A 17,020-nucleotide genomic window follows, 5' to 3' on the forward strand; every position below is an offset into this window, starting at 1 on the left:
AGAGCCAACAAAGGGATGCATTTCCTGAGACTTTATAAGGCAGGCATTACTCTCCCTCACATCGTTGGCATGCCTTTCTTCACTCAAACTCCCCAGTAGAAAATCTATTTATACAATTAGGATGCAATGGGTAGCAATGCAGCCATTCTGTTATAGCAAGGACATTGGTAAAGAGAATCCTGTGGCAAAGAGAACAGCCTGCTTGTAATTAATTTTTGGCTCCTCTGTGAATGTAGACTTTGAACTGAAGAGCACCAGACAGAATGTAACACAGGAGAGGGAAGAACTTGTGGTCCTCCACATGTTAGAATCATAGAACCATTGAATTGTCGAGTTAGAAAGCACCCCGACTCTACAGTTGTTGGACTCTAGCTTCCATCAGACCTAGGAAGCGCAGCCACTGGTCAGAAACAATGGATGTTGCAGTCCAACATATGCATGGCCACAGTTTCCCCATGCCTGCAGTACAGCATTGCCACACAGTGGCCTTGTTTAAACCATACTATGGGGTTGGACTAGATGACCCTTAGGTGCTTTCCAACTCTAGAATTCTATGATTCTATTCAAATGAGTTTGGATGAGCCTCAGGTTTGCATCACCCCCACCCTCCACCACCCTGCTTCATATCCTCTCTTCTTCTAGCATGGCTGCAAGGAGGCGACAAGAAGCATTTGCTTCCTGTTTCAATGGACCGTGGTTTGGTTTTATGTCTGTTGCTCACCCAGCCTTGTTCCCACAGTGCTGAATTGTGGTGTTTAGCATCATAGCCAAGGACAGTGTTTGCTAGAGAAAGAGCGGGCCAATTATCTAGTCAACCAGTAAACACCCCAAGTGGATGAATGCAAAAAATGCAGACCAGGTGGTTTAAATTAAGGTCAGGAAGAGGTTGGTTAAGTAGCTGAATACTTTGCAGCTCTCAGAGCTGCTCTCTGCAGTCTCACAATGCTGCGTCAACAGTTTTATTGTGTCATCCTTCCTTTGATCCAGTTCTGCAGTAACACTCATTGCCTCCACTTTGGTCCTCCACGTCTGCCAGTTATCCTTCCCCAGTGACTTGGGTTGGGTTTTGTTCCCTCCAGATGGGTTTGTTTTACTTTGAAGTGAAGTTATGTTTTCTTAATGACTAATATCCTTCATCCTCCAACTCTGTTTCTGAGCATCTTCTAACCCAGTTGAGTGAAAAGACAAATTTCGCAGGATGTTGGGGTTTGTTTCTTTTCTTGCTAGCTATTATTTTGTACTCTCAACCAGGCAATGCAGCAGACAGCAAGGGATACTGCTGTTATATGGAAGAGAGGAAGAATAAAATAAACAGGCTGTCTGACTTTTGTCCAGTTGTTAGTGATAATGCTGGGGTGGGTGGTCACACTTCTGTAAGAAGTGAAGAGCAAAGCTTGAAAGAGCAGCATCAGGAGCAAACAAAAATCTATCTCCACCTATCCATCCACTCCACTAGATGCTCTATCCATTTGACCAGATCATCTTTATGGCCTTGGATTTTTTTCTTATCTATCAAGTTGTAAATGGCAGATAAAAACCCTGAACTATGTATGATCAGTGTGCCTGTCACAATCAAAACTGCATTTATCAGTCCAGTTAGTCCTGCCTCCAATACTTGCTGACCTTCAGGTTCCCTTCCAAGTCTATAATTCTATGATTCTGTGATTATCAGAACAAACAAGTCCTGTTCCCTGTTTTCCATGCATGCCTGCAGCAGGACAGTCTGCAAGAAGGGAGCTTGTGCAGTAAATCCTTGCTTGCTATGATCCTGCCTCCAACCTTTGGCAAGCACCCTTATTCAAATGCTTGTAACATCCCTAGACTTATATAGACATGCTCCAGGAAGTTTCTTTCCACCGAAAAATAATAATCTTCCACATATTAAACTACATATCAAGGAGAGGTGTCGACTCTGTCCTAGTCCCTGACATGTTAGTTTTCCATATGCAAGAATGTCACTCCTCTCCTCAATGGAGAGCATTTTGTTATAGAAACCATCACCAGACATAGACTTATCAATGAGAACTGGGACTAAGGGCTCATACAGACTGCCACTTGCCCCTGGGGAAACCTGCTCTTTACCACTGAATCGGAGCAAACATCAATTGGGTTTTCTGCAGATTGACATTTGCTCTGATTCAGTACTAAAGAGCAGGTTTTCCTGGGGGAGGTGGTGCTTTCTAGACATGGCACAAGCGGGTGTGTAGGCAACCCGATATTTCAGGAGAATGGTAAATTCACATTATGGCAACCTTTCCAGCATCTGAAGTATTCTATATTCCTTTCACTCTTCATCTCAGCTTTCATGGAGTATGATTCCCTAACACAGATGCTCAATCAAATTCTGATTGCCACCTGAGCTCCTGCTCCAGATCTCACAGCCATGTGAGGAAAGGCAGGTGTCAACTTGGATTAGGGCTGCTGCGACTGGGCTGCCCACCTAAGCACAGTTTGACAGGTAACTTCTTTGTGGGCACCAGGCAGAGATGTGGCTTTTTAGTAAAACATTTTGCTGATGAAATAACTTTTGGGCTGGCTCACCTTGCATTTATGTTGATGACTGCTGGATTTGTCAATTTGAGTTTTATCGCATTGGTAAAAGAAACATTATTGGTTTTACACAGCACAATTATTTAATCTGTTGGCTGCTTTGACTTTCCTTGGAGAATAAGGCAGAGCAGAATTTTAAAAAACTCGTCTTTTTACTGTTTCTGCCCTGAATGGAATAATTTGAAGTTCTTCTAAAATGTAAACTGAAGCACATTACTTGCAACAGGAATGCGGTCAGTCGAGCAGCAATGTAAATGCATTATCTGGAGTCACTGCGAAAAAGATACTGTTTAAAAGATTATAATGCCACTCATTAAAAACAAATCTTAATGTGTCAATTACTGCTTACCACTGTTCTTAACAAGAAGATTGATTTCTGAGCGGCTTGTTCCAGTTGGATATGTAGCAAAGTTGCACTCATACAAGCCAGACATTTCCAGACTCACGTTCTTCAGCTGCAGAATCCATTGACTGCATTCTACGTCGCTGGCTGTAATATCAGTGTAGCCGCCCAGGCAATTGTGGACATCCTTCCTGAAACTTACAGAGTAGTTGTAAGCCTTTTCATGGTATCGTGTGCCATAGGTAGGGTGGTACACAGCTATCTTTCTTGGCCGACCATCTTGAATCTTTGTCCACTGCGTTTGTGTTACATAGATATCCTTTTGCTTCAGGATGCTACATGATAGAGTCACATTGCTACCAGGCAAACCATAGACAGTTTTCCCGTCCTGAAGGATGATGTTAGACTGGGCTGCAAGAGAACACAAATGCACACAGTGTCATTTTCACATGCTCTATATCCTCATGTTTATAATTCCTAGGCTCCCACTGCACACCTGGCAGTAGAATATGGGGAAACTGGCACGAGTGATGTGATGGAGATAGTGGTGCAAAAACAGTGGTTCTCAAAGGGTGTGGCCTGGTGTGGCAGGAGAAGCTGACAAATGTGACACGAGATTCAAGGGCAATCAATATTATATTTGGGAATGATTCATGTTATTACATAGCTGCATTATTTTATACATTCTGGATGTCCCACAAACATATTATAAATTAGCTGTGTTCTATGTTATAAATCTAGCACCGCTAGGAGTTGTCTCTTTTTGTTTTCCATTGTAATTGTTATCAATAAAAAAATTGGAATGGCACGAGCAAATTTTTATTCTGAAAGTATGGCCTGGAGAAAAAAGGCTAAAAGATTGGCCCCCACAGCCCTTTTCTACCTGTGTTGCCCCTTCATGGCTTCAATGCTGGAAGAGTCTTTTTGCCTGCTATCACACCTCAGAATGCCAAGAGATCTGGGGACCCCTTCTTATGTGCACATAAGGTAAAGGTAAAGGGACCCCTGACCATTAGGTCCAGTCGTGGCCGACTCTGGGGTTGCGGCGCTCATCTCGCTTTATTGGCCGAGGAAGCTGGCGTACAGCTTCCGGGTCATGTGGCCAGCATGACTAAGCCGCTTCTGGTGAACCAGAGCAGCACACGGAAACACCATTTACCTTCCCACTAGAGTGGTACCTATTTATCTACTTGCACTTTGACGTGCTTTCAAACTGCTAGGTTGGCAGGAGCAGGGACCGAGCAACAGAAGCTCATCCCATCGCGGGGATTCGAACCACCGACCTTCTGATTGGCAAGTCCTAGGCTCTGTGGTTTAACCCACAGCACCACCTGTGTCAATTGCACAAATCCATGGAGAACAAGGCTGCCAATGGCTACTTGTCTCCACTGCTGGAAACAGCATAAAATCATAGAATAGCAGAGTTGGAAGAGCATGTCTCTGAATACTAGTTACTTGAAATCACGAGTGGGACGGAGCTCTGTTGCACTCATGTCCTGTTTACAGGCTTTCTTTAAGAATCTAGTTGGCCACTGCATACCCCACAACCGTCCCATTTTAACCAGGACATCCCGGATCACAGCAACCAGGATTGAGGAGGAGGTGGCCTTGCAAAAGCTACCTTGACTTTGGCCTTGCAGTGACAGTGAGCCACCAAAGCTAAGGTAGTGGGGGGCAGGCCTGGGCAGGTGACGGTGGGGGGGAGGGTGTGGCAGCAGGCCAAGGTGTCCTGGGCATGCTTGCAAATGGTGGTGTGCCAAGGTAGCTGGGCTGGTGATGGACAGGGGGTTGAGGAAGTGTCCCCAATTTGGGACAGAAAATGTTGGGAACATATACCCTTGTGAGAAGAGAATGCTAGATTGCATGGGTTTTTATGAGATGGTGCAGGGGTCAAGTGAAGAGCTTTATCTAGGACCCACAATCATGGTATCCTGGCCTTTAAACTCTGCGTGAGTATGCCTTAAGAGGCTTTTTAGAATAAAGAGCAAGAGTATATATTTCTCTAACGAGGAACAAAGAACAGTATAAACAGCCCAGGGATCTCAATTCAGCATCTTGCATTCAGGAAGCTGCTTCACTTTTGAGAGAATTCTACACAGGAAATTCTTCCGGAGAATTATGCTTAAGAGCAGGCATGAAGATCAAAGTGCAACATCAACAGGGAATTAGGAATAAATATTTTAATACTTAACTTTTATTAATAGTCCTTTTATCTCAGAACGTGCTGCAACTCTTGAGTATCTGTATCTTTCAAGTTGTCATGAGGGGTCTATTATCAGGCCAAAGTTGTTAAGTATGGGCTGACTCTAGTTTGACTGTCTGGTCTGCATTTAGGCTTATAATCCTATCCAGAGAGATTCAGCTGCTTGCCCTATCTGATAGGATCAAGTCTATCCATGAGACTTGCTGAACCAGCACAGGAGCACTTAGGGAGAACCAGTAGATAGAACGACGGTAGCACCACAGCCATTTTGCTTATATTGGTTTTTGGCACATCCTACCATAGCGGTAGCGATAGGGGAGAAACTTGATTCCATTCACTTTTAAAGGCAAACCTGCACAATTTGCCGTTTCTGAAGCATTACACAAAGCAAAGCAGCCATTTTTCTAAATTCACATTTCTCTAAATTCAGCACTGTGGTTCTTCAGTCAATCAATGTGTAGGCTGAAGTCCACATAAAATGCATTACCAAAAAAACTCGCCATACAAAATGCATTATATTATGGAGGAAAATTGCTTTTTAAAAATGTATATTGTAGGCAAAACTGCATACAGCTTCTCCCGTCTGCAAACATGCCCATAGGCTCCAAAAAGGTTGGCAACCCCTGTCCTACCAGGATATTCCAGCAGCAGACTTAGGGCACCAAGCTGAAGAGATGCATAATAATAATAATAATAATAATAATAATAATAATAATAATAATATCTATATTTATACAGGTACCTACTGAGAAGATCCATTAAAAAGAAACTGTACTAAAAGGAATTATTGTGAAAATAAGAAATATTTGGGAGGGTGCACCAAATTTTGTTCTCACTCAGGACACCATATTGCCAAAGTCCGCCCATGGATATTCTCTTAAGCCCCACGTGAAGGAAAGGCTGCATAAGATCACTACAATTTGTGATAAACTAATTCGTTATCAATTCGTGTACAACCAACACCCTTACTTTTGAAATGTTGCAACAGAGTGTGGAACCTGTAGCCCTCTAAATGTTGTTGGGCTAAAACTCTTATATCACTGACCAGTGGCCGTGATGGCTGTGGCCAGTGGCGTAGCGTGGGTTGTCAGCACCCGGGGCAAGGCAAGTAATTTGTGCCCCCTAACCCGTGGATTTGTGCCCCCTAACCCGTGGATTTGCGCCCCCTAACCCTAACCCCCAGATGTTGCGGCCAGTGCGGCCAGGCCCCCCTGTACCCCCCACGCTATGCCACTGGCTGTGGCTTCTGGAAGCTGGAATCCAATATCATCTGCAAGATGCTTCCCATTCCCCCATTCCCCGTGTTACATTCTGTCCTCTTTAGGGCAAAGTCCACATTGACAGAGGTTCCAAAAACCAGAGAAAAACAGAGAACCCAGCACTTTCCTTCAGAAATGAAATTACAGCTTATTCTTGAATTCTTATTCATAAATGATAAGAATATTTTAATCGCATCGTTATTAGCAAACTCCCCTTGAAAATACAGTTATGGTAAGAACCAAAATAATTGTTCTGCAGTGTCAGCCTAATGCAGTACTTCATATCCAAAAGTGACTTTTCAGAAGTCCCCAAGAAATACGACCATGGATATAAAGCTTGAAGGAGACACCACAACATCGCCTTGGGTCCTCACCCTCAGCTCAGGCATGCAACAGATTTATCAACCTAACAGGAAGAGGTTTCTTTAAAGAAAATGAACTTACCATTGATCAAGTGTGTGAGGATGAACAAATAATGCACCTGAAATTGCCATCTCCTCTCCATCTTTACCTCACGTTGCTAAGAAAAATTATTTTTAAAGAAAGAGTAACAACACATTCAGATGTCTTTCAAAGTAGATAAAATGTTTTGTCTGTGGTTAGACATACAACAGAAGGACTTTTCTCCTATTTGCATGATGAGTTCTGCTTTTCATGCTTTCTTTCTCACATCTCTGAGAGGAAATAGATGCTTACAGGAAACCACTGTGTTTAGGGTTTTTCTATTTGAATAAACGTATGTTCATATGCAGTTTGCCAGGAAGAAGGAGGAGGAAGAGGAGGAGGAGTAGAAGAAAATGAAACAGTGCATGATAAGAAAACTTGCCCCTATTTCCAAAATATTTTTGGTCAAACAGTGCATGATAAGAAAACTTGCCCCTATTTCCAAAATATTTTTGGTCATGTTTAGCTGGAGTTTTCAGCTCTAAATAAAACAGTTTGACCTGACAATGGACAACATTGTTATTATTATTGACTTAATTTGTATCGCACCCTTCACCCGAAGATCTCAGGGTGGTTCATAGCATAAAAATGCTAGATGAGAGCCAGTGTGGTGTAGTGGTTAAGAGCGGTAGACTCGTCATCTGGTGAACCGGGTTCACGTCTCCGCTCCTCCACATGCAGCTGCTGGTGACCTTGGGCAGTCACACTTCTCTGTAGTCTCTCAGCCTCACTCACCTCACAGAGTGTTTGTTGTGGGGGAGGAAGGGAAAGGAAATTGTTAGCCGCTTTGAGACTCCTTAGGGTAGTGATAAAGCGGGATATCAAATCCAAACTCCTCCTCCTCCTCTTCTTCTAGATAAAAACACAAAATACATATTACAAACAAGAACAAAACAAACCAATAACACCTTCCGGTTCCCTGGGAGAGCATGAAGCCATTAGTGATATATGTGTATCTCATGTGGTGTTAAAGCAAATGCTTGTTCTTTCCCCTCTTATATTATAGCAGGAGTTGCCATCATAGTACCTGTGGGCACTATTGTGACTGCCAAAGGCCTAAATAAATAGCCACTCAAAAATCCACAATACACAAAGGTCCATTTGCACTTCCTATTTGGCCCATGTTTTCAGCAATTCAGCCTTTCCTACATTGAATACACACCTCTAAGTACACCCATATTTTACTGGATGCCAGGATGGCACACCCACCACCCAATCTGTACTGAACAGGAGTGCTGTAAGTAGGACCAGAACAACTGTAACACAGTGCCCCCAGTTCCCATCCCACAGAGCCAGACCAGGAGGGAACCATGGTCAGCGACATCAAAAGCCATAAACAGATCAAGAAGCAGGACCAAAGTCACATTCCCCTTGTCCCTCTCTTTGTAAATGTCATCCATCAGGGTGACCAAGGGTGATTCACTCCCAGGGCCAGGCCTGAACCTGGTGCCATTGATGAGAGATGCTCACCTAAAGCTCACATCCTTTGCTGGTGGGAAAAAGGTGTGTGCGTGTCTGTGACTGCTGATGGCATTACTGCAGTATTGATGATATTTGAAAAACAAGAGGGTCGTGGCAAAGATTCTTAGCAAATGGCTTTTTCATAATTTGAAAGGAACCAAGGATGGGCCTCTGCACCATTATACGTTTTGCTTCAGCCAACCAACTCTGAAATGTGAATTCAGCTGCAGAAGTAGATGGGTGGAAGCTCAGAAGGAAGACTGGGATGTTACTAATTTACTGTAAATTGGGGTGAGTGTTGGTGGGATCCACTGGCAAATCTCTGGATGGTTCGAAGTATGTAAATTAGTGAGGATTGCTTAGGAATGGCAACCAGAAATGAATTCCCAAATTCTACCCCAAATTATTTGGCTGAAATGCCAGAGATGGGAGGTTCTTGGAATTGTTTCCTATCTAAGCTCAGTTAAGTTTCGGTACTCAAAACAATTTATTGCGCTGAAAAATTTTCACCCTTAAATGATAACACCTTATATGTACAGTGGTATCTCGAGTTAAGTACTTAATTTGTTCCAGAGGTCGGTTCTTAACCTGAAACTGTTCTTAACCTGAAGCACCACTTTAGCTAATGGGGCCTCCCGCTGCCACCACACAATTTCTGTTCTCATCCTGAAGCAAAGTTCTTAACCCGAGGTACTATTTCTGGGTTAGCGGAGTCTGTAACCTGAAGCACCTGTAACCTGAAGCGTATGTAACCCGAGGTACCACTGTACTTTATATACTCTGCTTGGCAGATCTTAGGGACCTAGGAGACAACAACACAGTAGACCCCACAAGCCTGAAGTCTACTTTCACCTCATTTAAATAACTGCTTCAACTTTCACCCTTTTTTTGGAGGCACACTGTTCCATTTTCTGCTTTGTTGCCTTGTTCCTCTCTCACCTCAGACCTACTTCTCCTTTAACAGCAGGAGGAGAAAAAAGAGCAAGAGGTCAGCATATACAGCTATCTGTGTGACACAGTAGAAAAATTGCACAGTAGCAGTTTTATTGATCCCATAACTATTCATCACAATTGGAGACGACAGCGCAAGCACAGTATGATATATGCCATGTGCACAAGAGGGTCGCTCTGAACTCCATTGTAGTTCCTAGGTCATTAGGTCCTGTCCTCAGAGAGGGATGCTAACAGCCATTATTCATCTGCACTGACTTTCCTTGGACCCTGTTTTCTGGCCCTTGTCATAACACAGGGAATGGGCACGTCAGTGAAGATGAGACAAGAGGTTCCTGCTTGGTGGTGAGATTTAATTTATCCTGTTCAAGCTGATGTGGACAGGACCGCTAGTTATTTACACTTGAGATAAAATATAGCATTGGAAAAGAATGTGAGATCATGAGTTACGACTCTGATTCAAAACGTGCCTTGGCTTGCCAGTGGTATCCTTATGCCCGAAATGCTCCTTTGCAATATTCATGAATGTGCAGCAAAAGATAAACAGATAGCTTGCTTACACACACACACACACACACACACACAACCTAACGCTGCAGTCCCTTCAGGTCCTGCAGTCTGGACAATAATACCTCAAAGAGCAATCTTGCAGAACTGATTGCTCAGCAGAATGCATTGTTTCTTTCAATGCAATATATGGAATGATTCTGAAAAATCTCTCTCTGCTTGACTCTTGCAGACGCCAACTTCAGAATGCCAGTGGAATGGAGTTCTTCCTTTCACCAATGGGTCATATGAGGCAACATAAACCAGTAAGCAAGGTTTGTCTGATACAAGGTATCCCCTCCTTTCATTTGCCAGTTTGATTGACTATGTATGCAGCAGATTGGGCACTGACATTGCTCAGTGGGAAGAAGAGGGCCATTAGAGAGAGAAAAAGAAGCAAAGCTACTGAACAGATATGAGTATCTCACCTATAGGAAAGCCAAGGCAGGGAGAGGTTGTTGCAGCACAAAGCTGCTGCAACTCTTCAATATCATGTAGGGAAACATCAGGAAGAACTTTCTGGCAGTAAGAGCTGTTCAACAGTGAAACGTTGTGGAGTCTCCTTCCTTGGAGGTTTTAAAGCAGAGGTTGGATGGCCATCTGGTCAGGAGATCAGATCAGCCTACACTCGAGTAGGACCCTGGCAGAGATACATGCCCGACTGGCATGTTGCTTCATAAGCTTTCTTCCGCCCGAACATCACAGCGACCGATGCCAACCAACACCGGCACACTTAGGGATCCACAGACTTTGCGCATCATGCGTAACAGACCTCAGCAACCTCAGCAACTCAGCTTTTTGGCTAATCTACTTTATTTACATATAAACACACACGGAGCACTGCAACATGGCTCCCTCTCTCTCTAGCAGCAAAGAGAAAAAGAACAAAGGACAATAGTCCCACTTCACAGAATACAATAACACAAACATCCTGTCTTCTTCACTTCCCACTCTGTGGAGTCAAAACATATACCGTCATGTGATAGACAACAATCCCATGACTGCAATCATGGAGCAGGAATTCTAACACATCTGTCATGGATGCTTTAGTTGAGATTCCTGCATTGCAGGGATTTAATTTATCCTGTTTGGATAAATTAAATTAAAATTTAATTTATCCTGTTTGGATAAATTAAATTAAATTAAATTAAACTAGATTGGCCTGAGGGTCCCTTCCAACTCTACAATTCTGATTCTAAGAGCTCCATTCTAGGACTGAGTTTTGGAGGATGTTTGGGCAATGCCTTGTTCCAATTGGTCTATGCCTTGTTCCCTTGCCTTATCCTCACACTGCTCCTGGCAATCTGCACTGATACATTGGTGCAAAGACCCCTGGTCTCTATTCTGTCTCTTGAATCTGTACTAGGCACACAGGTATTTCTGACATCACAGGTTTATTAAAAAGGGTTATAAACAGATCCATGGCAGGGAACTATGCAGAGGACCTGAAGCACAGTGCCGCTAATCCAAGAGGAAAGAGGAAGAAGGCTGAAAGCTAGGCTACAGTGTGCAGCTAATTCTCGAGAGCCAGTGTGGTGTAGTGGTTAAGAGCGGTAGACTCGTAATCTGGTGAACTGGGTTTGCTTCTCCACTCCTCCACATGCAGCTGCTGGGTGACCTTGGGCTAGTCACACTTCTCTGAAGAATCTCAGCCCCACTCTCCTCACAGAGTGTTTGTTGTGGGGGAGAAAGGGAAAGGAGAATGTTAGCCACTTTGAGACTCCTTCGGGTAGTGATAAAGCGGGATATCAAATCCAAACTCCTCCTCCTCCTCCTCCTCCTCCTCCTCCTCCTCCTCCTCCTCCTCTTCTTCTTCTTCTTCTTCTTCTTCTTCTTCTTCTTCTGTGTCTCATATAGGGATAGGGATGGAATTTGCAGGGTAAAAAAAAATGCAAACCCTGACAAGAATTCATTAGACTTTTAGTGCAGATTTCTACTGATATATATACACATTTTTGTTACATTATTTTCACTACTATTATAATTCACAGTTTCCCCTCAGATACATACTTTCCTCTGGTGAACCACACCGCAGAATGAGGAGAAGTGCAAGTTTTGAGGGAATTCTGGGTTTCAGTTCACACATTGTTCCAGGAAGCACAGGTTAGGTTGGCATTACAACGAAAACCAAACTAAACATCTTCCGCATCCTTAGACTGAATATAGCACAGCTAGTGCCACGTGAGAATCCTTGATGGAAGACAATGTGCAAGACTCTCTGCTTTGATATGCAGACCTTCCTGGGAAACGTGCAGAGCTTGCAGCTCCAGAAGACACGATAGTTAGGAGGGAGAGTCAGGAAAGAGCTCGGTGGAACTGTGGCCACAACTTCACAAAGCTGGAATGCTAACATAAAACGAGACAAATTCTGTGTTCTGTGTAGACAGTGTGTAGTGTTCTGCTTCAAAGTCATCAGTTTAGGAGGCACTTTGATGCTCTGCTTTAGAAAAGACAGAAGTCATTAGCCGTATCCCAAGGACATACGCTTTCATGTGAACATGATTCAATATCTACGTTTCAAATCGCCAGCTATCCATGCTGGAACACTTTCGTTGCTGGTAAAACTGAATTACTGTGTCGCCAAATGAGGCCTGTCTGAAAAGTGTGTCACCAACATGAAAAGTTCGGAAAGCTCTGTTTTAAGTTCTTGGCAGTTCACCCGGATCCCACTTTCGGAATACACAGCTTTTTGCTACCGCTCCCCAGAGAAGCAGTATTGAAGAACCGTCGGTAGGTGGCGCCGCAATCTCATTTGCGAGCCTCGACGTGCAGCGAAGGGAAATCAAATCCCAGGGTGCGCGTTAACTTTGCTCGCATTTGGAGCATGGCGACGGGGCTCCTCCAATTATCTCCTCTTGGTGCTTTCACTTCCAGAGATGGCAATCCTGAAGGTTTTGGCTTGTTGTTTTTAAATGGCTTTCGCAACCCAAGGCCCACCAGCCCCTTCCATTATCCCTCCCGCTCAGAAAAAACAACATCAATTGCCTGGCAATTCCTCGACGGTTACAGCCGCGCCGCCTCCGAGAGAGCAGCGCAGGCATTCCCCCCCCGCGCAAGCAAAAGAAATCCTGAACTCTGGGGACACTTTCAATTATTCACAAAGCGAGCCTTTTTTTCAGAGGACTTGGCGCGAGAGCTGTTCGTGCTAGAGGCGAGAAATGATTCCCTTGCAGCCCGGTGTCCTCTAAACATCGCTTAAGGAAACGCAGATCCCCACCGGCCGGGGGGGGGGGGGAGAGGACACTTTGAAGCAGGAATGTCATTAAATGATAAACTAACTTTGCAAAAAAAAAAAAAAAAAGGACTTGTGTTCAAATACCACATAGTCTTACTTTGGCCTATTTTCTGTCCCGCAACTTTAGACAGCTATGTTAGTTAGCAGGGGGAAGGGTAACTTTCAGTCTTCTTCTTTTTAAAGGATATATCAACTCTTCCCATTTATTGCATTTAAAACCCATCTTTCCTCCAAGGCAGTATCCATGGCTCTCTGCCCTCTGTTACATGTTCATAACAACCCTGTCAGTTAGGATACCCTAGTGGTTCTTACTTTTCCCCGCAAGTCAACGCTCACTGGGTTCCATAATTCAGGTAGGTAGCCGTGTTGGTCTTACGCAGCTGAAATAAATTAAAAAATTGTCCAGTAGCACCTTAGAGAGCAACTACTGTAAGTTTGTTCTGGGTATAAGCTTTCGTGTGCATGCTCCTAGCGCCCCTTATCCTATAAAAAGCACTATTCAGAACTAAGGTTTGCACAACCCACTGAGGAAGACAACACAATAGAATTCAAAACAGTCACAATTAATTGCACATTTATTCGAAATCCATGCACTCCCCAATCTGTTCTGGAGTGGTTGGGGGACCCCAGAACAATTTAAGGGGTACTGCAAGAGAAAAGGGAGAAAGCTCTATTGTGCAAGCATGAAAAATGATGCCTTATGAGGAACGGCTAAGGGAGCTGGGCATGTTTAGCCTGGAGAAGAGGAGGTTAAGGGGTGATATGATAGCCATGTACAAATATATAAAAGGATGTCACATATAGGAGGGAGAAAGGTTGTTTTCTGCTGCTACAGAGAAGCGGACACGGAGCAATGGATCCAAACTACAAGAAAGAAGATTCCACCTAAACATTAGGAAGAACTTCCTGACAGTAAGAGCTGTTCGACAGTGGAATTTGCTGCCAAGGAGTGTGGTGGAGTCTCCTTCTTTGGAGGTCTTTAAGCAGAGGCTTGACAACCATATGTCAGGAGTGCTCTGATGGTGTTTCCTGCTTGGCAGGGGGTTGGACTCAATGGCCCTTGTGGTCTCTTCCAACTCTATGATTCTATGATTCTATTCTATGAATCCTTCTGCTGACAAGACATTTAGCACTACATTGGATACAAATCTTATATTGCTCTAAGGCTATTCAAAGGCTGCAGTTGAAACTCTATTCAACACTATCAACAGGACAGAATCCTCCGCTGTACTGGCAGGCAGAGGCTAGCTTAGAAGGGGCAGAGCAAGCCACATGACACACACACAGCCCTGTCCTCAGACAACTCACCGTCACTCCTTCCCTTAGGATCTGCTGCCTGAGGTAGCTGCCTCACTCAGCCCAATGGGAGGGCTGACCTGATTGCCCCTTATTTTGAGGCACCTTCTGAGGTGTGACACACTTGATGGATCGCACCAGATGTCAGCTCAACAATAAAATATGAGTACAATCCTGCTTCTTACACAGAATCTCCCACTGAATAATTCCTAGGTTCAGCTATCACACAGGTTACAAAAAGAGTTTCATCGATAGAGTCCAGCTGTATAATTTTATTGTGGGACTCAGACCTGTGAGGTCTCAGTTCAGATTCTGGTTCAGCCTTGAATACAACTGGTGGAGTTTCTCAGTCGGTATTTCGCAGCCTCACCTGTTCACCCGTCATACGGGAATAGTAGCAGTTTGCCTCAGAGAGTGAAGACAAACAAGTATAAGAGGGTGTCTGACCCTCATATTAAATAGCCTTTAAGCGTGCCTCACACTATTTGTGCATGCAAACAGTCCAGAAGTATCTGAATGTTGCTTACCCCTGCAGAATAAATATTTCATGGAGGAGCCGTTCAGAAGTCAATAATGTCTTAATTTCTTTCTTTCGTTCTTTTCGTGTGGAAACTGCATTTCATGCTGCATCTTAAAAAGCCAACAGTGAGGATTAAGAGTCAATTCTCCAAATCCCCAGAAATTAGAAACATAAGAGACTTTGAATCAAAGCAGAGACAAAAATAAATACATAAAACAAACATCCTTCCTTCCTCCCCAATCAGGGCTTACTTATCACTCTCGTTTTTTCATCTGAGCTGCCACAAAGCAGAGAAGAACAATTGGCAGAATCTGTCTTTCCTGCAGGAAGGAAACAAACCCCCACTTCACTCGCCAAGATTAGGTTTTTTTTATAAATAAAAAAAACTCCCAAAAGTTGCATGACTCATAGACGTAAGCAGTTTGAACTAAATAAAGATTAAAACGAAAACCAACCAACACATGTATTTATAAAGTTTGAAGATGCATGGAGGGTATTCTGAATATTCTGAGCTACTGTGCAGACCAAGCAATGCATAGCAAAGGACCCCTGGAGGGTTAAGTCCAGTCAAAGGCGACTATGGGGTGTGGCGCTCATCTCGCTTTTCAGGCCGAGGGAGCAGGCATTTGTCCACAAATAGTTTTCTGGGCCATATGGCCAGCATGACTAAACCGCTTCTAGTGCAACAGTACACTGTGACAAGTGCCAGAGTGCATGGAAACATCATTTACCTTCCCACTGCAGCAGTACCTATTTATCTACTTGCACTGGTGTGCTTTCAAACTGTCAGGTTGGCAGAAGCTGGGACAGAGCAACAGGAGTTCACCCCGTCATGTGGATTTGAACCACCTAGCTTCCGATCAGCAAGCCCAAGAGGCTCTGTGGTTTAGACCACTCACTTCCCTTTACCTTTACCAATGCATAGTATCTAGATAATGACTGCAGTAGGAAATCAGAATCACCTTGGTTTGTCATAAGGGGAATGAGCCTTGCTCCCCCTGTTTCCACCAGTTGTAAGGAGGTGCTCAGAACGTTTTACATCCCTTCTTGATTAACTACAGCTTGCAATAAACTGTGATTAATCTTATCTATGGCTTGCTTGAAACAAGCCAGCTTCATTTTGCAGTTTATGAAGCTGGCTTGTTTTTCAATAAACCATCATTAAGATTAACTACAGTTTCCTGTTCAGGTTTAATGCTAAATTGTGGCTAATTCCAATCAGAAGCGAAAGTATCGAAGCCCTTACTTGTGGCTATACCAGAAGAAGACACGGGGGGGTTTGGAAGCCCAGGGGAAGGCTGGGATTATTACTATGAGGATAAAGCATAGTTTATCATGACATTCGCATGTCCTGTAGCAAGGGACTTAACTTTTCAAAAGCAGGAAGCAGCTCATCACCTTGCTTGGAGGCTCAAAAACGCAAAGTCATTGGTCCTGATCCAGAAGCAGACTTCCTGACTGTGATGCTGAATGGGCAGAAAGCTGTCAAGGTGTTGCCTGGCATAGTTGCCAAGGGGAATCAGTTACACACAGATGATCTGAATTGCGGTGCTTATTTCTCATGTTGTGTCTCAGTGGTCAAACACACAGAGACACGCAAATGATTGACATTGTGCTTAGCACAGTTTTTTGAATACCACAACACCGCTAGTCTTCTCCTCCTTGGACTAAATTGCTCAGTAAACTTTCCCTTCTAACATCTCGCATTTCAACCTTTTTGTAGTTTTTATGGCTGTTCCCTGAACACTCTCCAGTTCATTAATCACCATAAGTTGTCAAGCCCAGGCAACCACTTGACTAATAGCAGAAGGCTAGGAAGGAGGTTCTTTTTTCTAGTACCTGTACATTATTTCCAACAGGTTTCCTCCTCCTCTTCAGCTGGGGGCATATGCTACATTCAAAGACCCCAAAGTAATGTTGACTAATTTTGATCTCTTTGCATTTGGGAAGGGTTTTATTGAACATGTAGTATCCAGCAGTAAACAGCAGGCTTAGGTCAATAGCATCAATGGTTACTGGTCCATTGTTTACATCTTAATACCACTTGCTGGGGGAAATGAATGGGAGGGGTGCTGTGGCACTCAGATCTTCCTTGTGGACTTCCTATAGGCATCTGGTTGGCCAATAAAGTGGTCATCTAGTTAGATCATGATGTGCCTATTTTGGCCATTGAGATCAGGAAAGGAGGCTTTTTGCTGGTGAACTACCATTT

At 43.8% G+C, this 17,020-nt stretch overlaps 1 protein-coding gene across 1 annotated transcript in view; it reads right to left on the minus strand.

Moving 5' to 3' along the window:
* CD96 (CD96 molecule) overlaps positions 1 to 7,019 on the minus strand; it is a 29,468-nt gene extending 22,449 nt beyond the window's left edge. The window contains exons 1-2 of the mRNA XM_081909126.1: positions 6,800 to 7,019; positions 2,900 to 3,304 (exon numbers count right to left, since the gene is read on the minus strand). Of these exons, the coding sequence (XP_081765252.1) occupies positions 2,900 to 3,304; positions 6,800 to 6,860 (466 nt within the window). The 5' untranslated portion in view covers positions 6,861 to 7,019. The remainder of the gene's footprint in view (positions 1 to 2,899; positions 3,305 to 6,799) is intronic.
* Positions 7,020 to 17,020: the final 10,001 nt, after the last annotated feature.

The sequence above is a fragment of the Podarcis melisellensis genome, assembly GCF_964234715.1.
Source record: "Podarcis melisellensis genome assembly, chromosome: 4".
NCBI classification, from domain to species: Eukaryota; Metazoa; Chordata; class Lepidosauria; order Squamata; family Lacertidae; genus Podarcis; species Podarcis melisellensis.